At 39.5% G+C, this 24,940-nt stretch overlaps 1 protein-coding gene across 2 annotated transcripts; it reads right to left on the bottom strand.

Annotated features, from left to right (window-relative positions):
* Window positions 1-348: 348 nt before the first annotated feature.
* LOC115220254 (SAP30-binding protein) lies at window positions 349-24,845 on the bottom strand. 2 transcript variants are annotated; one of them, XM_029790347.2, is made up of 11 exons: window positions 24,210-24,845; window positions 20,119-20,181; window positions 14,866-14,960; window positions 13,517-13,559; window positions 11,089-11,177; window positions 9,391-9,482; window positions 8,880-8,940; window positions 8,248-8,299; window positions 7,134-7,192; window positions 5,180-5,228; window positions 349-4,862 (listed from the first exon to the last, which is right to left on the bottom strand). In XM_029790347.2, the coding sequence occupies exons 1-11, from the start codon at window positions 24,550-24,552 to the stop codon at window positions 4,675-4,677; spliced, it is 1,134 nt and encodes a 377-aa protein (XP_029646207.1). In that variant the 5' UTR covers window positions 24,553-24,845; the 3' UTR covers window positions 349-4,674. The 2 variants fall into 2 exon arrangements, with proteins under 2 accessions (XP_029646207.1, XP_029646209.1); XM_029790349.2 differs by lacking the exon at window positions 20,119-20,181 and having other exon boundaries at window positions 24,210-24,837.
* Window positions 24,846-24,940: the final 95 nt, after the last annotated feature.

The raw sequence follows: 24,940 nt of genomic DNA on the forward strand, positions 1-24,940 counted from the left end.
GTCATGCAGTAGTGGTTGAACTCAAGATGGTTGGGAAGCAAGACTGCTTAACCACCACCACTAGAGTCTCACCAAGTCACATTCCTCTCATCACCAACATCACACACAAACACAGATGAAAAATATTTTTTACCTCGTTCTATAGAATTGATGTTAGGTTCTTCCACTTCTATTCAACTGTACAGATATTTTCAAAAACACACAATTATTCAACTGTACCAAAATTGTGTCAACCTTTCTTGCTGGGCATAAGCAAATATAAATAAAAAGTCACAAAAACAGTAGAAGTAATTACAAACAAAAATGAATTGACATTTAATTGATTGATGAATAAATCAGATATAATAATAATTTAAGAAAGTAGAAGTTTATTTACAATATTTACAAACTCAGTCTTTCAGCATCCAAGATGAACACAAGAGACGGGGTGGGATGGAATTGGAAACACTTGGAGATGAATATATTTTTATGATTATATGCAGAAAATTCTTCACTTTCTCAGACGCACCAACTGGGAAAAATATAGTGAACTTTGACCTCAGACACTTAGGCAACAGATAATAGTGACCTCTGACCATACCCAAATCTTCATGGTGACCTCTGACCATATTTAAAGTCATATAACACAAGGCTTTACAGATTATTTGTTTTAATCATTGGACTGTGGCCACACTGGGGCATCACTTTAAGGGTTTTAATTGAACAAATTGACACCAGTACATTTTTACCAGTCTCTTTTGCCAAACTGCTAAGTTACAGGAGTGTCAAGCAGTGAGGGAACAGAGAGACACACACACACATGGGCTTCTTCCAGTTTCCATCTGAAGGGAAGAGCGAATTTTAATGCTTTGTTCTTTCATTTCTTCCTATCCCAACGCATATGTTTTAGTGAATCAACTCAGTCAAAACTTTTACAATATGTCCAACGACAGATGTTACACTGAACAAACTGACACCTGTCCGTTTTTTATCAGTCTCTGATAACAAGTGAAAGGTAAAATATTTCAGAAAATGTGTTTTCTGAAGGCAAGAGTAAGTTTTAATACTTATAACAAAATTGGATTTAAAGTGGTTAATTATTTCAGTATACCAAATCTGAAAATTCTGACAAACAAAATATGCCACCGGATTCCGACAAACAACAGGTCTCATGGAGCAAGTTTGATGGCAGCAAAAAAATTGATGGTCATGCAGCATCTCTCCTATTGTAGGTGACAAAAAACGTGAACGATGTTGTGTACCAGCCGTTTGCTATAGTTGGGCAGCTTCTCAAGGAAGGCACTTGTCCAAACTCAAACACAGAAACGGACAAAACAGATTTAGACAGACGGACATTGGACAACACATCAAGACCTTCGAAACGGTCATACTTTGATTCGGCATTGGAGACCAATGATGAAACTCAAAGAAGAAGACAGCAAACTGTGACGAAGGGAAAAGGAAAGAAAGCTTCATTGATTATCTAGTTGCAGATTTGGTGAGTCTCATGCTTGCTGTTTTGTTATTTCTTATATAAGGTGTGTGTATGTATTACATATATATATGACTGGCTTCCGTGCTGGTGGCACGTTAAAAGCACCAACCAATTGTGGCCACTGCCAGACTCCCCTGGTACCTGTGCCGGTGGCACGTAAAAAGCACTCACTACACTCGCGAGCAGCATCCAACAGCGGTGAATCTGGCTGTTCATCTTGAAAATGGCCAGCATGTGTATTTTACAGAAGATACTGCCCAAAACCCCGCAGACAGCTTTCTTCAAGCTATGCCAGATTGACCTGTTTACAAGAACACTGCTGTATGTTGAGTTACCTGTCTACTACACCTGAGCACACAATAGAGGGAACAGGTGCAAGCAAGAACCACAAATTGAGGGCTAGGAAGGGAATCGTGTCTTCAGAACCGTGGCCATCAGGCAGATGTACACTGTGCATCTCAATCAGTAGGAGCGTATCTTTGTGTCTGCTGCTGCACACTGTCAGAGGTCCTACATCATTCACAAACCTGCGAAGGTACAATGAAGAGGTCAGTACGACCTACAGAGAAGCCTGTTCCAAACATGGGCGACTGGAGGATGATAGCCACTGGCATCAGACACTGGGGGAGGCAGCAATTAGCAGAGTGCCAAGTCAACTGTGTTGAGAGACCCACAAAGAAAGCCTGGCTGAGGACATCCTGCACAGGATTCAGAGACGGAGCTCAGCCGAAAATATCAACATCAATGATGCAATTTACAATGAGGCACTACTTGACATGGACACACAAGTCCAAGGAATTGCCACTTTTGGCCTGATAGCAATTGAGTACATGCAGGAGATCAACTATGATACCGAACAAATGACAGCATATGTTACTGATAACAAGCAGTGACAGATAGGGAACCAAAGGGATGCTTATAACTTGATTAAGGCGAAAGGGGAAGTCTATTTTTCCTGGATGCTCCGGGTGGAACTGACGAGGCATTTGTTATCAACCTTCTATTTACTAAAATTCAACAAATGAAACAGATTTCCCTAACAGTGGCCTCAAGTGGAATAGCTGCCACCTGGCTAAATGGTGGCTGCACAGTCCATTTGTCATTCAGCTTCCCTTTGGACCTGTCCAAGAGAGAGAAGGCAGCCGGCAACATCAATCATGGCACAATAAAAGGTAAACTCTTGAGTGAGTGCAAGTTGATCATCTGGGATGAGGTAACAATGAGCCTAAGGGTGCCTTCAAGGCTCTTGACAGGGCACTGCAAGATCTGAGACACAACACAACTCACGAGAGGTGCAGTGGATGATCTGAACATCAAACTCCTGGATCAGCTTCCTGGTGAGCATTGCAGCTACAAGTCAGTTGACTCTGCTAAACTCCGATGAAGTTGTGAACTATCCCACTGAATTTTTGAATAGCCTGGCACCAGCAAGCCTCCCACCTCGAGGTTGGTGCACCAGTCATGCTTTTAAGAAACCTGAATTTACCCAAGCTTCGCAATGGTACATGACTTACAATCAACAAGATGATGCCAAGAGTCTTAGAGTCAACCATTCTCACTGGCAAAGCAAGTGGTGAGGTTGTCTTCATACCACAAATTCCTCTGATTCCTACAGACACCCCATTTGAGTTCAAGCGACTACAATTTCCTGTACAACTGAGTTTTGCAATGGCCATAAAGAAGGCCCAAGGACAGTCCTTGGACATGGTAGGCCTAAACCTTGCAGAACCTGTTCCCCACCCCCATGGCTAGCTGTATGAAGGATGCTCAAGCGTCGACAATCCAAATCATTTGTTTATTTTATGCTCCAGAGGGCAACACCAAAAATGTAGTATGTCAAGAGGCTCTGCAAAATTGATAATAATCAACCATCAACCGTTTCATAGTTGCACATCATCAATCCTCTCATTCTTCCAACCACCTACCAATTCCACTTTGATATTACCTGACCATTTCAATCAATCAATCTTATGATTCAACTGTATTACTTGCCAGTATTTGTGAATCTATTCTATGTCACCGTGTATTTCTAAATCTATTTGTAATTTAAACAGGAACTGGAAACAACCCCCCAGTTTTCCAAGTATTACTGGGTAATTCAGCTTTCTTGCTTGCATGCATGTTTGTGTGTTTATCTTCCACAACCACTTAACAACTGGTGTTGGTGTGTCTATGTCACGGTAACTTAGCAGTTCAGCAAAAGGAACCAATAGAATAAGAACAAAACTTTAAAATAAAAAAAAAGGACTGGAGCCAATCCATTCAACTAAAGTTCATCAAAACGGCGCTACAGTATGGCCACAGCCTAATGACTGAAACAAATGATATTAAAAAAAAAAACACCATAAACATATTCCAGCCATGACCAACCTGTCTATTCAGTCACTATATCTAGGACTACATTATTTACAATATAATATAGTAATTAATATTAGTTGATGTAATTGCTGTTTATCCACAGGTCAGCCCTAATGTAGCAGATGAATGATCAAAGATATTCCAGCCATGACCATCATGTCTTATTTTGTCATGAACTGCATCAATGTGTCCTTACTGTACTGAGATAGTAAGGGAGCAATTTGAGGGATATCTGGCTGCTATTTCTAGCCGGCGATGCAACCACATAGATATCCCCACATCATGTGGTGTTAGCCAGGATGTTATGATGTTGTTACCAAATTGACTTCCACAATTTTTGGGGTTCAAATCCTGCTCTGGTTGGTTTGGTAGTAATTAGTTTTAAATCTGCGGGTAAAAAAAAAAAAGAAATCAACAAAAGTGTCAGCTATACTCTGGTGTCAATGATTAGCAGGGAAAGGAGTCAGTCCCCTACATTGCTTCTACCTGGTTCTCAAGTACCTTTAGCAAGGACCAGGCCAACTCCCAGTTCCCTCCTTTCAGGGGGAAAAAAAATTACCCAATTCAAACATGTATTAGAAACCCTTTTTTGTCAAAAATTAGGTTAAAAAAATATGGGAGTTTCTTATACATGGACAGTATTATAACCCCTTACAAAACCATTTTTCCAAATCTTAAACCCCCAAAATTAGGGGGTTCCTTATACACATTAAAATACGGTGCATCCATCCAAACATGAAAGAAAGAAAGAGGAATGAGTAGAAGGGAAAGAGACGGGTGCTGAAGGAAGTCTGTTTAGTGAGGAATATTCCAAGGTTTGCAATCTTGGAATGCGAAGGTCTTCATTTGCTCTTGAGGATATTACCAAGGGCTGGAATTACCGTACTCTTTGTGCCAGTCACTGCTGTCGTGAGGGCGCCCCTGGCTGCATTTAACATTGCCGATGTGACCACTGGTTGCCGCACAAGAGCAGCTGGTGCCGCGGCAACACCCTGCGGCTGGGCATCCCACTTTGTCTTGCGTTTCTTCTCTGAAATTGGAAAGAAAGATTTTCTTTTTGAATTTGTAAAATTTAACAAGAATAATATAATGAAGTTGATGATGATGATGATGCTGAGTGAATGAATGATTATGGTATGTACAATGATGAGAAATATGATGATGATGACTGATAATGATAATGATGAGGATGATGAAGGCACAGGTGTGGTTGTGTGATGTTGATAATAATGATGACTAAAACTAAAGAGTTAAAACAAAATTGATGATGGTGGTGGTGGTGGTGGTGGTGGTGGTGGTGGTGCTGCTGGTAGAGGGGACAATGGTGATCAATGTAGAGCAACTTACCAACTGGTCCTTCTGTCGACAATTTCTTCGTCCCTGTTACAAACTCAATCTGAAATAATATATAAAAAGATGTCAACAATTTTCTGCCATACACTTTTCACAGACAGGAAGTAGCTGAGTCTAACTGAAAGAAACTAAACTACAGTTACTGGTAATCTTGTATCAAACATCACACAGCTCCTACTGCTACTACTACTACTACTACTACATGCAACAACACAAAACTTAAAATCTCATAGCTTAGGTTAACCCAGACCTAGGCAACCTGTTCTGAGAGGCAGGCTACACTCCAAAAAAATTCAAAGTAATTTTTCATTGGAAGACCCGACAAATGAAATGAGTTCATGGCTCGCAGGACGGCCTGCTGTGCTAACCTTGAATCGTAGAGTGACCCGCTGTGCTTGAGGAGACCTATTGATTCAAGTACGTCAACATCAACATCAAATGGAAATTGTAGTTATGATACCTGTGCCAGTGGCATGTAAAAAGCACCATCCGAACGTGGCTGATGCCAGTGCCACCTGACTGGCGTCCGTGTTGGTGACATGTAAAAACCACCAACCGATCGTGGCCGTTTGCCAGCCTCCTCTGGCTCCAGAGTGGTTGGCGTTAGGAAGGGCATCCAGCTGTAGAAACACTGCCAGATCAGACTGGAGCCTGGCGCAGCATCCTGGCTTCCCAGACCCCGGTTGAACCGTCCAACCTATGCTAGCATGGAAAGCGGACGTTAAACGATGATGATGATGATGATGTACAAATCAAGAAGTTGCACAGACCACATGAGGCCTGCAGGTCAAAGTTTACCAATGACTAGTTGAACCATTTCACAGTTTTCCCCGATTGTAGTAAAACTAGAAACCTTTATTTCTACACTAAACTACATGAATATAATGTCTTTATATAATGCCTTCCTGAGCTAGTTTTCCACCCCATTTCTTAAAAATCGTGGTAGAGGCCTTGGTCTCTGGACCACTGTCTAGAAACTGAAGTTGGGGGTAAGCAAGAGGATCTTCCCTGTAGAAAATCCAGCTCCAAAATAGTCTCATGATAGCAAAGGAGAATGGGCAGCAGCCAACCCAAAGGTTGGGGTGGGCTGCACCTGCCTACCTCGGTTCCTATGGCATTGAGGTAGATCCAGCTACCATTAACGGAGACAAAACCCAGATTTAAAACACTGGATCATGATGATGATATCAAGCCATTGGAACATGTTCAATACATAAACGTCTTGTGTTGATATTTTGAAATTTTTCTTTTATACACAGGGATATAAAATCAAATTTGGTAATCTTGAATCTTAGCTGTGTGTATGTGTGTGTGTATACACACACAAACAGGTGCGAGTGTGGTTGTGTGGTAAGAAGCTTGCTTCCCAACCACATGGTTCTGGGTTCAGTCCCACTGCATGGCACCTTGGGCAAGTGTCTTCTACTATAGCCTCAGACCAACCAAAGTGGATTTGGTAGGCAGAAACTGAAAGAAGCTTGTGGGTTTTGTTGGTGTGTATGTGTCATTACTGCTTGACAACCGTTGTTGGTGTGTTTACGTCCCTGTCACTTTGTAAGTTAACAGTCCAGTAAAAAAGGTCCGATAGAATAAGTACCAGGCTTTAAAAAAATAAAATCAATTCATCCAACTAAAATCCTTCAAGGCAGTGCCCAAGCATGGCCACAGCCAAATAACTGAAACAAGTAAATGATAAAAGCTACACACCACACAGGGTGAGAAGGTGGGGAGCTGGAGACTGAGCCTGATTCACGTTTAGGAAAACTCTTTAGAGAATACCATTCTGATAGAGCAACATGTTTAATCTTGAGGATACACACTCCAGAAACGTCTGTAATACCAGGGGTACACAACAGTCCAGGAACGTGTACCATTAGGAGTACGCAGCCCCAAGAACACATGTGACGATAGACGTAAAAGACAACAGAGACACGTCTGGGTTACTTACTTTGGTTCTTTCTTTGCGTTCTTTCTCTCGTTTCTCCATGTCCAGTTTCTGCATTTTATCTGGAAACAAATGGAATTCAAATGATATTTATATCATTACTATTATTATTATTATTACTAGTAGAGTAATCCCTCACCATATCGCAGTTCACCTATCACACACTCAGTACATTGTGGATTTTTCTGGCTAATATGTGTAAATTTAGACTGCAGACTCCTCAGTACATCGCGGGGGTTTCTGCGACTGACAAATATACATATTTAGACTTTAATTATTTCTGTGGAAGGTTTTTGGAACATAACACCCACGACAGTCAAGGGATTACTGAAATAGTAGTAGGGGATAAAGTAATAAAAGTAAACCAAGAAAGAAAGGAAAATTAGCATGGCAGTGTGGTTAAGTAGTTCACTAAGCAACCCTGTGGTTCCAGGTTCGATTCTGCTGTACAGTACCCCAGGTTAGTGTCTTCTACCATAGTTTATGCTAACCAATGTCTTTTATGTGAAAAATGCAGAAGCCCTTCAATCTATAAACACAACACAGAGTAATTCAAAATGAATAGTCCACTGTTACAGGGTGCACCTACCTCAGTATGCTGTCCATTTGGTTGTTGGCCCAAGTGGGAGATTAGGTACCCTGACTTCATTATGCAGCAAGACAGGGCCCTGCCACATTGGCATAGACCCAGACACGATTACCTCAACCAGCATCTTCTAGAATGCTGAATTGGCTACGCAGGGGTGAATGATTAACTATTGATGATCTACCCCCACACACATACACATACAGACATTTCCCTGACACAACACCCAGCAACTTTTTCTTTTGGGGGGTATCAGCAAGAGAAGCTGTTCGTACCTTCATTTCCACAAGGCTTACAACAATTAAAGCAGTGGACAGGTGACACAGTCAAATCAATAGATCAGGATACAACTGGCATTGGGTGTGACAAAGGGTGCACACCTGACACAATGCGCTGTCAGGAATCAAACTCACAACCTATCGATTATGAGCCAAATATCTTTACCGCTAGGCCAAGTGGTAATAGGAAAGCAGGTGAAATACACACACATTAGTAGTAGTAGTAAAGAGACAGAAATGTTTGAGCTCTTACCTAAGGAATCATACAAAGAGTCGGAACCCCAGACTAAAGGATCAAATATTTCCTGAAAAATATAAAATGAAAATGTGAAATTTTGACCCCAAAAAATTTTTTGATTAAAAAATCAAAGGAAAGCTTCAAAATTTAATTTATTTTGTCAGAAAATCATATTTAACCCTTTTGTTACCGTATTTATTTTGAGATGCTCTGTGTTTCTTTCAATTAATTCTGAATATAACAAAGAATTTAGTAAAATAACTTTGTTATCATTAAACTAGTGTTAGGAACATAAATTGCAACTAAGGTTTGGTGGAAGATTTTAATTCAAAACTTTTGAAAACAAGACATTTGTACTAACAGAGCCAGAGATGGTTTCAGCTGGGTTTTGGTAATGAAAGGGTTAAACCAGTAGAAATAACTTATTGTGTGGTCAGGACATTTGCTTCCCAACCCCAGGGTTTCTGGTTCAGGTCCATTGTGTAGCAACAATGGTCAGAATGTCTCTGATGACCATAGGTCAGCTGTATTAGGACTACAACCCAACAAACAACACCTACCACCCCCACAAGCTAACAGAAGAAACTAAAGGTAAAGTAAGAAGATAAAAGATATATAAACAAGGTAGGAATCAATCCAAGACTTACAGGTGGGTAATTTGTGCCTTTCTCATTAATTTGACAGAATTCAATTAATTTTTCATAAATACTGCAAATAGATTGGAAATAATTTACATATTACTGTTAGAATAATACAGGCAGAAAATTAGAGATATATGTCAAATAAACAGTTCATATATCTATGAAAAAGTATAGAAGCTTATATCTCGACATCATATAGAGTACCTCAGCAGTTAAAAAAGCATATGTAGAGGACCAGGACATACATACACATTACATATAGTATCTCAATAGCTAAAGAGTACCCTAGTGAATACACACACATTATTTACAATATATGTACACAGCATCCCAAAAGTTACACAGACATACAGAAACAATACCACTAGGTGTCTCAGACACATTACATTGAGTAATTTCAAACCAAAATGCATCTGTACATATATCCAGGAGACACAATGGAAAAAAAAATTATAAAAATAAGGTTACTGAAATACAAACAACAACAGTAATAATAATAATAATAATGTCCTCATACCTTGGATTTCGAAAACCCTTCCGTTTCTGAATGCTTAGACTTAAATTACAACCTTCTTGCTTCATTTTGTTATAGTGATGGGCTATTTTCTCCTGAAACAAATAATAATAATAATCATCTTTTCTACTTAAAACACAAGGCCTGAAATTTTGAGGGAGGGGACTAGTAGATTACATCAGCCCCAGTATACAACTGGTACTTATTTTATCGACCCTGAAAGGATGAAAGATAAAGTTGACCATGGAGGAATTTCAACTCAGAACATAGAGACGGACGAAATGCTTTCGCCCCATGTGGTAATGATTCTGCCAGCTCGCCACCTTAATAATAATAATGATAATCCTTTCTACAATAGACACAAGGCCTGAAATCTTGGGGGAGGGGGACAGTGTTTCACTGTAACTTAATTTATCAACCCCGGAAGGATGAAAGGCTAAGTCGACCTCAGCAGAATTTGAACTCAGAACGCAGCAACAGGCGAAATACAATTAAGCATTTCATCCAGTGTGCTAATGATTTTGCCAGCTCACTGCTTTAAATAACAATATTACTAATAATGTGGAGGCGCAATGGCCTAGTGGTTAGGGCAGCGGACTCGCGGTCGCAGGATCGCGGTTTCGATTCCCAGACCAGGCGTTGTGAGTGTTTATTGAGCGAAAACACCTAAAAGCTCCACGAGGCTCCGGCAGGGGGTGGTGATCCCTGCTGTACTCTTTCACCACTCTTTCTTCTGTTGGCCTGCTCGCTTAGCCAGCGGGGTGGCGTCGTTCGAAGGCTAAAACAATGCGAACGCATTGTGGCCAGCGATGTGTAACAATATCTGATGGTCTGGTCGGTCACGTGATCACGTGATTACTAATAATAATAATGATCCTTTCTACACAAGGCACAAGGCCTCAAATTTGGGGGAGGGGGACAATTGATTACATCGACACCAGGATTTCATTGGTACTTAATTTATCAACTCTGAAAGGCTGCAAGTTGACCTTGGTGGAACTTGAACTCAGAATGTAACGACAGGCAAAATACTGCTAAGCATTTTGCCCCACGTGCTAACGATTCAGCCAGCTCGTTACCTTAATAACAACAACTATAATAGTCAATCCTTTAAAATATAATAATAATAATAATAATAATGGTGATGATGAATTTATTTTAAGACAGGGAACAAGGTCCTAACCTCTTGAGGAGGAAGGAGTAGTCAAATGAATCAACCCCTGTCCTTAACTAGCACTTTCTTCTAAAGACCCCAGAAAAATAAAAGGCTTAGGTTAACTTGGCAGGGATTTCAACTCGACATAAAGAATCGTAACCACTGGCTTCATAATACATCCATTGCTCTAACAACAACAACAACACTTTCTAATTTTGGCACAAGGTCAGCAATGGTACTGCAGAGGGTGTTGATTCCATTGATGCCTGTACTTGCTTGGTACTTATTTTATCAACCCCAAAAGCATAAAATATATTGTCAACCATAGCAGAATTTGGATGTTAGGACCAGGGCCTGCCTCGGGAAGGTTAATAGGAAAATAGTGAAATCTGTTAAGGCTGTCAGCGTTCTATAATTTTTCAGTCATAGTATACCTAGGACTAAAGGGAAGGGAGGAAGAAATTGAAGGGAGGTAAAGAACAAATGAAAGAGAGAAAATAAAAAGTGAAGGAATCATGAATGATTGAAAAGCAAGGTGTGCTTACCTGTAAAGCTCGAGAACATCGACCAGGTGGTTCTGGTGGGAGTTGTATCTCATCAGCAGCCATGTTTTGTACACTTCGAGATAAAGAAGCTGATGAAGAGAAGCGTAATCAGATATGAAACATTGAAGAATATGAGAGAGAGAGAGAGAAAGGGAGAGAGATTTAACCCTTTAGCATTTAAACTGGCCATATCTGGCCCAAATATTCTACCGTTTTAGGTTGAAACTGACCAGATCCAGCCTCTCACACTTACCCTACAATGTCACTCTAAAAATACACAATCACATCAAAATCTAACAGCTTATGAGATTATGTTTAATTCAGAACAATGTGAATAAATAAGCATTAAATCTAACAGAATAATCTGAATGCTGGGGTCAAATAGGCCCTGTCTGACCCAAATATTCTACAATCCAGATCTGGCCCTCCCACCTATCAACAATGTCATTCTAAAAATAAACAATCACGCCATTGAAACGTTGAAGCTATGAGATGATGCACGATTAATTTCAAACAATGAAAATGAATAAGCATTACACTTGTCAAAGTAATTTGCATGCTAAAAGGTTAATCAATAAAAGAGAAGTTAATTAAGGGAGAAGTGATGTAATGAATGATGGATATAAAAAAAAAATTCTTGATGAATTTTCTAACTTTTTAATGGGAAGAAGAAAAAGAAACCTCGCGATAAGTTGTTGCGGACTTTAAAAGAGGAAATAATTCCAAGAATTTAAGAATTAATCACTGAAAATTAAAATGTTTCAAAGCCGGATTGTTGTTTTCAGCCAAGGGAGGCAACTATAGACATGTTTTAGTCTAGTTAACCTCATCAATTTGACCTGGTTCACTCATGCTCTATCAAGACATGTTATAATTGTGCAATCAGATAGGAATCTACCGATTTAAGAGATGAGTGGTGCTCAAAGGTGGGCAATTTTCATTGATGAATCACAAGCCAATTATAATGGAATGTTTTGTTAATGTCAAAAACAACAACAATATTGCTTTCATGAAATTTAGTCCAAAGGTATTTAATGAAAGAGAGGAGGTCTTCAGTGGACTCTGGCTCAATGGATGCCATATTGGACATTGCTGAGAAGAAGCAGAAAGATACAAGATGTTGGAAGATGTTGCAGTTAATGGCCATCTCCATTAGTTGAGAGATATTTGGATTGTGTGAAAGGGTGATCAGGGTTGCCAAAACTTGACGATGGAATGGTGATTGTTACGAGGCTTTTGATCTGTTAACTTTTAATCATTCAAGTTTGAAACATCCCACCCAACTACCTCAGCCAATGCAAAAATCTCTATCTACCCCCAATATCCTACAGTTTGGGCCAATTTAGATCTTTGTCCAAGGGGGCATTCAGAGAAACAGAAGACAAGGGATAAAATCTTCAAGACCAAATTTAAAAGTAAATATTTCCTGGAGCACTTTTAACAGTTGATAATTAACTTTGGTAGTTTGATAGGGTTTAACGAATGAGAGATATTACCTAACGAGCAACATTTCTACAGCATCTGTTGAATAGTATTTCTGACAACTAAGTGAACTGGTGTACTAAAGTGTCAGACACATCTGAAATAACAATGGGGAAGGGGTGCCTCTACACAGCTGTTTTACTTGCTAGAAATATCAGCTAAATCTCACTCAAATTATAAACCACCAGCTTGATCCTTTTAATACCAATGCATTTGTAATAGTATTCATATTAATATTTTTTTTACATGTAAGTTATGAGATTTCAGTTGGTGACTATCAAATTTATACAGCAACACGTCATGATTTAATCTAGGTTCAAAAATAATAACATAATCCAGCAATATATAACAAACTAACAAGGACATATCCATACAGTCACTTAATCCGTTAAGTCATCATCATCAGTTCATCTCTGCTTTCCATGCTGGCATGGGTCGGACAAATCATCACAGACTGAGGCATTTTTATTGGGTGGCACATGGTTGGTTTCTATGGCTGGATGCCCTCCCTAGGGTCAACCTCTTTACAGAAGTGTACTGGAAACATTTTAATATGGCACCAGCACACGAAGGGTTGGCAAGTACTGAGAGAGACAACTACAGGAACCCTCACAACTCTACAATCTCAGAAGTATAGGAAGGACACATGAGATAGTGTAGTCTTGTCTGTACCAAACAATGGAATGGTCATGGTAGGAAAGCTTTTCATTGTAGATCTATCAGTGCTAAAGAACTACTAATACATAAAGTTGGAAATATTTTACCAAATCCTCTAGAAATATAGCCTCAGCAAGAGGGGGGGAAAAAAAGGAAGAATGGAATAAATAATGGAGCGCTAAGAATTCAATCTCTGAAAAATGACTGGATGATCATGGTTGGCAGGTTTCTGATAGTTCCAGCAGATCAAGGATGACTGGCTAAACAGAAAAGTGAGTGATATACTTACAGGCTTGTTCTGGTTTCAATATAGAATCTTTATCTTGACTCACCTACAAAGACAGAAAAAAAAATAAAGCAATGTGAAAAAGTGTAAGCTTAACAACCATGATATATTTCAAGCACAGAAGTTCATCATTGGAAAGAAACAAGAAATATCAGTCTCTTCTGGCCAGAACTGAAATACATAAAGGTTATTAACCCTTCAGCATTTAAACTGACCACATCTGGCCAAAACATTCAATCTGTGTAATGTTCAAACAAACCAGATTCAACTTCTCGCACCTACCCTACAATGTCATTCTAAAAATAATCATATCATCGAATCCTTGAAGCCATAAGATAAAATACATGATTAATTGAAAACAATGGAATAAAAATGAAAGCACAGCCGACAGGTTAAGAAGTTTGCTCCCCAATCATCTGGTTTTAAGTTCCATCCCACTGCATGGCACTGGGGTCGTGTGGAATTTGCTACACATGTAACATGGTGTGGAATTTGGAAGATGGAAAGGATATGGAAGCATTTCTCATCATCATCATTTAGCGTCTGCTTTCCATGCTGGCATAGGTGAGACAGGGCCTGGCCAACTCAAATTACATTGCGGGCCACTTTATTCAAAGTAAGTTTTTGGGGGGGTTCGCTTGTAAACTGACAGAATTGAAAGCATTTTGCTTTCTCATGCTATTATTACAATAATGAATGAATGATCGTTGATTCAACATCAAATATCATCATTGGAAAAACAGTAGAATCTTTCTTTCTTTTTTACTTTTCATTACAATCTTTAATTTTTGATAAGTTTTTAAAAATGTTTGTTTAAATAAACCCATTTCAAGAAAGTATCAAACAGGCCGCAAGATAAAAGCCTGCAGGCCACATGCGGCCTGCGGGCCTGAGGTTGGCCAGCCCTGGGTTAGACAGTTTGACTGGAAATGGTAAACTGGAGAGCAGCACCAGGTTCCAGTATGATTTGACATGGTTTCTTTAGTTGGAAGCCCTTCCTAATGCCAACCACTCCAAGAGTGTAATGGGTGCTTATTACATCCCACTGGCACAGGTGCGTTTATGTGCCACCGGCATGGGTGTTAGTTGACACTGGCATCAGCCGTGATTATGATTTCATTTGGCTTGACCGAAGGTCCTGGTCACTTGTCATCACCTCATCATATATGTGTGTTTACAGGTGTAAAATGAATGTGATGTTTTAGGCCAACATGTAACTTAATGACTCAATAAAGTAACTGAAACCTTTGATGATGGTGCCCCAGCATGGCCACAATCCAAAGACTAAAACCAGTAAAAGAGAGTAACAACAACTACAATATCCAAAATGTGAAACTAAGAAAATAACTTACGACAAGGAACTTCTCAGGATCAGGGTCGACATCACTATCTTCCTTCTCCGATTCACTTTTATCTTCAAAATCATTGCCATAGGACACTAAACGAGCTGCAAAAAACAAGGAGAACACACGTCACTGAATGTGGAAATGGTAAAGTTCTGTGAGTCACAACAACAACAAGAACAATTCATTGAAAAATCAGAGATGCAGAACTAATTAGGGTTCCACAGACCTCTGAAACCATTTCCATACAGAGCAACCCACCTGCGTGTGCTCCAGTTTCTACGATAGATAATTCCTGTTTTAAAGTCAATTGAAGTCTTTGGAGTAAAATTTTATGCTAATTTATATTCCAAACACCAGATTATTAACGACTAAGTTACTTTACTGAATTCTTCCATTATGTTCAAAATCCATAGCAATGTACCCCAACAGAACTATGGTAACAAAAGGGTTTGTTTACATCTGCCCCCTAGTTTTAACTTTCTCACTTTAAAAACCTTAACTCAAGCAAACCTTAGTCTTGTGTGTCTGTCTGTATGTATCTTTTTCTGTTTTTACTTGTTTCGGCCATGCTGGGGCACCACCTTGAACAAATTTTTTTAGCTAAGTGAATCGACCTCAGTATTTTTTTTTTCTCTGTTAAGTCTGGTACTTATTCTATCGACCTCTTTTGCCAAACTGCTAAGTTACAGGGACATAAACACACCACCACCAGCTGGCAAGTGGTGATGAGGGGACAAACACAGACATAAATACACACACACACATATATATATATATATATATATATACACACACATACATACACACACACATACTTAGAACGGGCATCTTTCACCTTTCGTCTACCAAATCCACTCACAAAGCTTTGGTCAGCCTGACGCTATAGTAGAAGATACTTGCCCGTGGTTCTACTTACAAGGTTTTGAATGGCTCAGGACTATTGTAGAAGATATTTTTCCAAAGTGCCAAACACTGGGACTAAACCCAAGACCACATGGCTGGGAAGCAAGCATCTTAACCACACATCCAGGCCCATTTAAAAGTATAGGGGGTTCAAAAAGTCTCTCTGCAGTGAATTTTTCTCATCCTGACTCTCCAGGATGTATTACACCACATGTGGAGAAGAGTCAAGTTATGTATCGAAAATGAAGAACAACACTTTCAACACCTCTTATAAAGTTTTTTTAAACTCTTGTAAAGTCTAATATATTCTTTTGTAGTCTTATACCATCTCTCTATATATAAATGGCAGTTTGTCTGTCTGTGTGTCTGTCAGGTTGTACCCTCACCCTGACCATGGCTTTCAACCGATTCTGATGAAACTTGACACACACACAGCCCAATGTCATAATTCAAAACTAATGCAGCGAAAATTTTGAAAAGTTCCCCCAGTTCTGAAAAAAATCGATAAATTCGACATGGGGTCGAGAATCTATGCTTTTTATATGCAACACATTTTCTATTGTAGTTTTCGCAACTTGCAATCGATGTTCACCAAACTAATGGTGAAGCTTAATGTTACCCTAAGAAACTTAATTCTGACGTTAGTTTTCCATGCAATACCTTACCATTAGATAAAATCATGCCATTTTGGGAAATCGCGTTCAAATTCAAGATGACATATTTTCAACAATATCTTTCACAAATTGGCAGGAATTTTTTTTTAAATTCACAGCAAGCATCATGTCTGCTCCAAGGAGTTCTATGGCCCTTTTTATTCCAATAGGATACTTTATTACTGGAAAAAATCGGTTAATTAAATCATATGTGGCACACATAGCAAACCGATTTGTGTATTAAACACAAACCACAGACTGTCTAGGGGACGCAACTCGACCTTTTTAACTCTCGGAATACGTGGGGTAAGTATCCCAAAATGTATAAAAATGTACAAAAACAGCAAATAAGCAGGCAGCAATGTGACAACAACGAAAAGTGACCAAACTGAACAAACGAATGGAAAAGGCTTTTTGATGCACACGACAAAAGCGGTTTATAATAAACCAAGAGTTTGCAAGTAGCGTCCGAGGACCCTTAGGGTACATTAAAAATTTAAGGTAAAGTTTAAACAAAAAGAGTATTCGAATAACTTGCGGCTGCAGCAGCTATTAGCAGAAGTGGGTAAAGTTGGGGGTAAAGTCTCGAATGTAATTTCTTCCTGGTAGGAATTGGTTGGGTTGAATTATCGATAGTTGTTTGATAGTTATTTGGAAGTGAAGAGAAGACATTTGCAACCTACACATGAGCCTTCGTTCCCTAGAGGGAAAGGACTAGATTGGGATTAGTCGTTGCCTACTAGGGGCTCTTACATACCCGGGCTATGCAGCTAGTCTTATAATAAAATACATAGTGTGGAGAGACTTTTTGAACACCCTGTATTTTAAGCTCAACACGGAAGACAAGGAGAACCAAGTTTAAACTTCATTTCAGTGACAAAAAGAGAATACCTTCTGGTACTTAATTTGTCAGTACCCTGTGTTCAAGTCCACTAGGGTGAAACTTGTTTTTCATCCTGCCAAGGTTCATAAAAAAGGTCAAGTTTCTTTTTTGAGTCATACCAAATCAATAAAGACCAGTTTCGCGGTTTCCCTGGCATATAAATTCTCCACCTGGACGGGACGCCGGTCCATCGCAGGGTTATTCATTTTTGCCAGGTGAGTGGATGACTGGAGCAACGTGAAATGAAGTGTTTTGCTCAAAAACACAATGTGTCATTTGGTCCAGGAATTGAAACGACAATCGCATAACGAGTCCAACACCTTAGCCACAAAGCCACAGACCTCCACATCCTGAGTGAGGGAAGGAGCTGTTCTTTGTTTCTTCTTTCTCTCTTAGGATTAACTGCCAGTTGATGAATGGTGTCTCTTTGGCTTTTACACCAATAACTAACATCCATTAGGAAAAATCCTTGGCAGAATTTAGGGCAGTGAGCATCAACAGCCCAAGCCACAGCTCTGAGTATTCTTAACCCATTAGCATTACATCCGACCCACATATTCTGTTTTATGTTCAAGCCAACCAGACTTGACCTTCCACCCCTAATCTACAATGTCATTCCAGATATGAATGCTGACATCATCAAAATCTCAAAGCTAGGAGATAATGCATGATTAATTGCAATGTGAACAAACAAGCGTTACATTTAATTGAGTAACCCGAATGATAAAGGGGTAAAGGTTATTTTTTAAATATTTTGTTGGCATGGGTGTGTAGTTAGGAAACTTGCTACTTAATAGATGGGTTTAGGGTCAATTCTACAGTGTGCCACCTTGGGGCAAGAGTTCTCCCCTATAATCCCAGACCAACCAATGTTTTGTAAATGGATTAGATGAAAACTGAAAGGAGCCTGCCATATATAGTTATACACGAGTGTGTGTCTCTCTGATCGTTTACTTGTTTCAGTCATTAGACTGTGACCACGCTGGGATAAAAACCTTGAATTTTTAATCGAATGAACCAACCCCAGTACATATTTTTAAGCCTCATACTTATTTTATCAGTCTCTTTTGCCAAATTGGTAAGTTACAGGAATGTAAACACTCCAAGTGGCTGTCAAGTGGTGGCAGGGGACAAACAGACACAAAGAGACACAAGCACACACATATATATATATATATTTATATACACACACATATGCACTATGGGTGTGACATTAAGCTGGGTCTGATGGTGAGGCTCTGGTTCAAATGTCCTGGAATTCTAAGGAGCCTAGAGTCCACCCTTAATTACCATTACTCACAAGTCCATTCTGACCCAGAACTGTAGTTCCTGTTAGAGTCCCACCAATGGAATTAAATATATTTTTGTACAAGTGGATTGAGCTGTTTAATTGCAGTGAAATCAACGAATCTAGAAGAAGGAAAGCTCCCAATTTAATCAATACCCACTTCCAACATGCTCTAAACCAGCACGGAAGAGTATGGTCGATGAAAATAACATGAGGAGGAATGTCCAATAATACAGATTCCTGCTATGGAGGTAATTATCACAGGTTAATACACATTCTACTGCAGGCAGGCAGGGATGGTGGGAAATGATGACAATGAGGATATATATATATGTGGAGGCGCAATGGCCCAGTGGTTAGAGCAGTGGACTCGCGGTCATAGGATCGTGGTTTCGATTCCCAGACCGGGCGTTGTGAGTGTTTATTGAGCGAAAACACCTAAAGCTCCACGAGGCTCCGGCAGGGGATGGTGGTGATCGTTGCTGTACTCTTTCACCACAACTTTCTCTCACTCTTACTTCCTGTTTCTGTTGTACCTGTATTTCAAAGGGCTGGCCTTGTCACTCTCTGTGTCACGCTGAATATCCCCGAGAACTACGTTAAGGGTGCATGTGTCTGTGGAGTGCTCAGCCACTTACACGTTAATTTCATGAGCAGGCTGTTCCGTTGATTCGGATCAACCGGAACCCTCGTCGTCGTAACCGACGGAGTGCTTCCATATATATATATATATATATATATTATATATATATATACATATAAATAGATATATAGATAGATAAGGTGCATCAAGCTAAGTAAAATTGCTCTCTTCCATACATGCAGGCTTGTCTTTTCAGGTGCCGGTGCCACATAAAAAGCATCCAGTACACTCTGTTAAGTGGTCGGCATTAAGAGCATCCAACCATAAAAATCTATGCTATGAAAAACAACTGGAGTCTGGACGGCTCCCTGCTAATAAGCTACATGTCAAATCGTCCAACCCATGCCAGCATGGAAAGCAGACGTTATATATATAAACATGCAGGTGTCTATCATTGCTTATATTTGCTGTAGTTCTTTGTAAAACTGATTTGCTAGACGTGGTGACATTGTGGTCAACAGCCTGTCTGCTGGCATTGTGCCTTTGAAGACATAAAATAAGAGATCCCTACAAGAAAAAACAGGTGAAGGTTAGCAACAGGAAAGGCATCATTAACTCTTGCCTGGTTTTAAGTAAGGATAATACATTTGTCTCAGCCAAGCTACCTAGGAAAAACAGACATAAAGCAATATGAAACACCTGTTTACTGCTATTTAGTGTGAAATAAATGAAAATCATAAAACAGGTTGTATTTAAGAATTGCAGGGTCTGGCTGAGAAGAAAACAATTTCACATTTAGAACAGTAAATTTTGTGTCTTAATAATGAAAGCGGCAAACTGGCAGAATCGGCAGAGTGCCTAGCTGTATATCTTCCAGCTTTACATTGAGTTCAAATTCCAGCGTAGTCGATTCTGCCTTTCATCCTTTCAGGGTCAATAAAATAAGTACCAGTTGAATACTGGGGTCGATGTGTTGAACTAGACCCCTCCTCCAAACTTTCTGGCCTTGTTCCTACAATAGAAAGGATTGTGTGTTAATGTTTTGTCAGTTGAACAATGGCAGAGTGGAGAAGGGAGGAACCATTGTTGGGATGTGCTTAAGGCATCGGTTGGTCTTAATCTGGCTCTATATTAATATTAAAAGAATATGTCACGAGTTATTGATGCGACAAAGCTTATTAACATTTGATGGGCCAGAAGATCTAAGCAGCCCTCATTTACCTCGCCTTGCAACCATATAGCTTCAGGCTCAGTCCCACAGCACAGTACTTTGGGTGAGTATACTCTACTAAACATTAAGTTTCATAAACGACAAAATATAAGTATCCACACTACCGCACCTGAAACGTGTACGTGAAGGTATTTAGAATACTCAAACTTATTTCTGCAAATGCTGATCATAGTTTAATCAATAAGCATAGCAGTGAGGTAAATGCAGTAAAAACAGGATAGGGGGAGGTCAGCGGAGCCCCATTTAAGCAGCCCTTCAGAAATTGAGCCTCCTTACGATGATACTCCCTGGGAGTTCATGGTATGAAATTCAATGCCATTGCTCCAATTTGGTCGCTTATGCTATGTATTTAGTTTAAAATGCAGTAAAAATAAGGGGAGGCAGTAGGGCCCCAATTAGACGACCCTTGAAAAAACAGATCCCCTTAGGACATTCCCTGAGATTAGGAGAGTTGCTGGTTTGAGTTTCTTTGTTCTTGCATGAAGGGTCTAAGAAGAGTTAACAAACATAAAAACGAAACAGAGAAACATCATTTGAATTTATAATAGGATTGTAGCCCTGGACCGACCAATGCCTTGCAAGTAATGAAAACTGTGTGGAAGCCTGTCGAGGGTGTGTGTGTATATCTTTGTGCTTGTCCTTCACTCACCCACTGCTTGACAACCAGTGATGGTTTGTTTATGTCCCTGTAAATTAGCATTCAGCAAAATAACCCAACAGAATAAGTACAAGACTCAACAAAAAATAAGTTCTGGGGTTGATTTGTTCGACTACTAAACATTTTAATACACACAGTAGACGACAAGGTTGCCACCCCTAGTCTTTGGGCAGGGGGTGGGGGAGGCAACCTGATCCTGATTCAGGTGACCCCCTGCTCTACTCACAATTACCACAATATCTGATCCAGCAGCAATGATAAAGTCTTACGCCTACACACAAGACTGAAAGTCAGTCACAAAACCCGAAACAGAAATGATGGCATTAAAAACAGTCATCTCTTAGTTTAAATTACATACACAGGAAGGGGAAAGAATCCCATGTTAATAAGATTTATGTGACAGTCCGTCTTAAAGAAAGATAAATTTAAAATTGCACTAGGCGCAGGAGTGGCTGTGTGGTAAGAAGCTTGCTACCCAACCATATGGTTCCAGGTTCAGTCCTACTACATGGCACCTTGGGCAAATGTCTTCTAACATAGCCTCGGGCTGACCAAAGTCTTGGGAGTGGATTTGGTAGACGGAAACTGAAAGAAACCCGACGTGTGTGTGTGTGTATATATATATATATATATATATGTGTGTGTGTGTGTGTGTGTATGTGTTTGTTTGTGTCTGTGTTTGTCTCCCCACCATTGCTTGACAACTGAGGCTGGTGTGTCTACGTCCCCGTCACTTGGTGTGTCTACGTCCCCGTCACTTAGTGGTTTGGCAAAAAGAGACCGATAGAATAAGTACTAGGCTTACAAAGAATAAGTCCTGGGGTCGATTTTATTCGACTAAAGGCGGTGCTGCAGCATGACTGCAGTCAAATGACTGAAACAAGTAAAAAGAGAGTAAGAGTATGAGCCCCTGTGGCTAATTAAAAATGTCTCTAATAATCAGAGTGGAAGGAAAAGGACAGAAGAAATGGAAAAGCTGACTCGGAATCACAGACGACGACATGTACAGACGCTTCCGTACATAAAGCCGGCTGAAATACACACACACACACATGTTGAACTTCTAAGAACATAACTACCTCATGGGGAAAGAAAAGGGCACAGAATTGGGGATCAAAAATACAATCCAAAAAAAAGGTGTAGTAAACGAATCTGAAAACAAAAATGCGGCGAAAACAATGGGGATAGGGGGGAAGGGACTTCGGAAAATTCACAAGATCCGAGTTTTCCCACGTACCTTTGAGGAAAACGGATACCTTTTAATGAAATTGTATATAAATCCCTTTTAAACGGCTTGCATTACGGATGCCTAATGTGCCGCAAACCCCTTATTTTTCTTCGGAAAAAGGGTGTTGGGGGTAAAGGGTAATAATGTCGACATTAACCAAAAAGATTTCTTTCACAATCGTATTTCCCGCTGCATGAAACACAGGAATACTAAAAATTTTATTTATGAAAGAAAAAGAAAAAAACCCTATTCAATATAATGAAATTTCGAAAGATTTACTTTATGGTCCCAATCTAATGCAGCGATTATAAAGTGTGGCCCTCGGGCATCCTTCGACGATTTTCCCTCTTTAAATATATTATTCGCTACTACTTAAATACAGAGGTCCCTAAAAACTTACCCTAACCCTACGGAACCTCTGTATTTAAGTTGTGCCGATTTTTTACTTACTTATTTTTTGTGCACTGTGCCCCCAACACACACCGCCCAAAAATCCAGCTTTTGGATCTGGCTCAGATATTTAAAGGTGGAGAAGGCGGAGTGGAGTGGGGGGTGAAAAATTGAAATTTTACAAAAATTTTTTTTTTTCAGAATCACATTCTCCATTGTGTCTGGGGGAAGTCGTATTCTCCCCCACAAAAAAATTTCTAAAAAAGGTTTAAAAAATTGGGAAGTGGGGTAGGGGCTATTAAAATTTTGAAATGCCGTTTTTTTTTTTGTTTTTTGGGGGCAGATTCGGAATCCCCGCAGTCACAAAAGCAGGTTTCTGTAGAAAAAAAACAACTAAAAACAATAACCGAAAGTTCCATGTCCTTTACCTCCACCATTGAAATAGTATTTACTGAATATTTTCATCTATAGAATATATTATTTAGGCAAGAAATGAAATTCCGAAAAGAAGTTCGTTTCTCCGTAAATTTAGATCCACACCGGATCCTTGGATACGTTTCGTTTTTGCCGAGTCGGTTTTTTAAATTTCCGTTGTCAAATTTTACTGAGCTGCTTCAACACAATACAGTAAAAGATGGCCTGGGGAAAATACTATTTAAATAAAACAGGTTTTATTTTAGGGGGTAACCTCAGATTGCAGTGGGGGGTGAAACAAATTTACATCCAAGCTACAGAACGATAAATTTTGAAGTCAAATTCACCATCGAATAACGGTGACCAGAAATTGCTCCACCGGTTTATTTAATATTATTTTATTCACTCGAATAACTGGGAAATAAAATAGTTTCTTAATTGCAATAACAATTATTGAAACAAAAAAACATAAAACCATAATATACAAACGAAATAATTAATTATTCAGTTTGTGCCGTTTGGGGAAGACACTGCTGCTATATCTAGCCGGTTAAGCGTCCATGTAGGAGTTCCACGATGTGTCTACCGAGGCTTACAACGATAATTTGATTGAGAAATTTCGATAAAAATTAAGGCAAATTTTACTTCATTTATTTTCCTTCTATCTTTTAAAATATTTCCTACACATCTTAGCAGGGTACGAGTATCGTAGGGTAGTACCTACCTCTTAGTACCTCTTTCCAGAACCTTCGGAACGGAATGGAGAAGGAAAAAGGACAAGAAATCAGTCGGTTGTTTTCTTTGGTGAAAACTCTTTGGCCATCTTTCGATATTGTCCAAAGAATTTCCTATTCAATTCTAGGAGTCTCCATCTGGGATCTTTTCTTAGATCCTCCATCTGTAGGAATGCCAAAAGTCCGAGACACAAAAATAGTCGGGTGGACAAAAGTAATTAAAAGACATTGATGTCCCAGATTGGCAAAAAGATGGAATAAGAAGAGAAAATATGCTCCAAGCAAATTATTTTATGGTAGAGTTGTGCCCCAGGAGGGCAAAGAATGTCGAGTAAAAGCATAAAAGACGACAAGATAATATTATAAAAGCAATAATTTGACTTACTTTTGGCTTTCTTTAGTTTGTAGTCTTTCGCTCCGTCGTCCGATCGATTGTCTTTGAAATCGAGCAAAGAAGACTTCACGGAATTCATGGCATTGTTGCTGTTGTTGTTGTTGTCTTCGCTGTCGGGTCTAATCTCATCGTCTGAAATATTGTCGACGGCCACCACGGCTTCTGTGCTGTCTTTGCCGGGTGGTGTGATGGTGTTGTTGTTGTTGGTGTTGTTGTGGTGATGCTGAGGGTGACTCGGGGAGTCAACTTCGTCGCTCAAGGCTTCCTCATCGTTTTCATCGTCCGAATTCTCCCCGTAAGTCCCAATGGAAAGCATTCCAGCCGTTTCCGTCATCGCCCAACGAATACAATCTTAATCTATATATATATATAACGCTGTGTGTGTGTTGTGTGTGTGTGGGTAATTAATTAGTGGAAAGTAATTAACGACGGCAACGAATCTCGATTCCCAACTTTTGTCTCTCGACACCGGAAACGGCAAAAGATGAAGAACGAGGAAAAAATTCACTAACCGGAAGTCAGTAACCTTTACAGCCATGGTTTCGTATTTACTTCGTCGACAGATATTTACTTTCGAGATTAGAAATTTATTTTTAGTATTATTCTTTTTATATAATAATTCCATTTTCACCTGCAACTATTGAAATCTAGGGAAACTGGACTGATACTTGTTTTATATAATCCTCATATTTTCGTATTTTATTGGAATCGTGATCCAAGAA

The sequence above is a fragment of the Octopus sinensis genome, linkage group LG16 (genome assembly GCF_006345805.1).
Source record: "Octopus sinensis linkage group LG16, ASM634580v1, whole genome shotgun sequence".
Taxonomy (NCBI): domain Eukaryota; kingdom Metazoa; phylum Mollusca; class Cephalopoda; order Octopoda; family Octopodidae; genus Octopus; species Octopus sinensis.

Bases quoted from the DNA above. Each gene is read 5' to 3' on its own strand.
- LOC115220254 (XM_029790347.2), bottom strand. From the start codon at position 24,552: ATGACGGAAACGGCTGGAATGCTTTCCATTGGGACTTACGGGGAGAAT. The intron at 8,941-9,390 runs GTATGAGGACAT...ATCTATTTGCAG, and splicing joins AAGGGTTTTCGAAATCCAAG to TATTTATGAAAAATTAATTG. The intron at 5,229-7,133 runs GTAAGTAACCCA...ATATTATTTCAG, and splicing joins AACGCAAAGAAAGAACCAAA to ATTGAGTTTGTAACAGGGAC.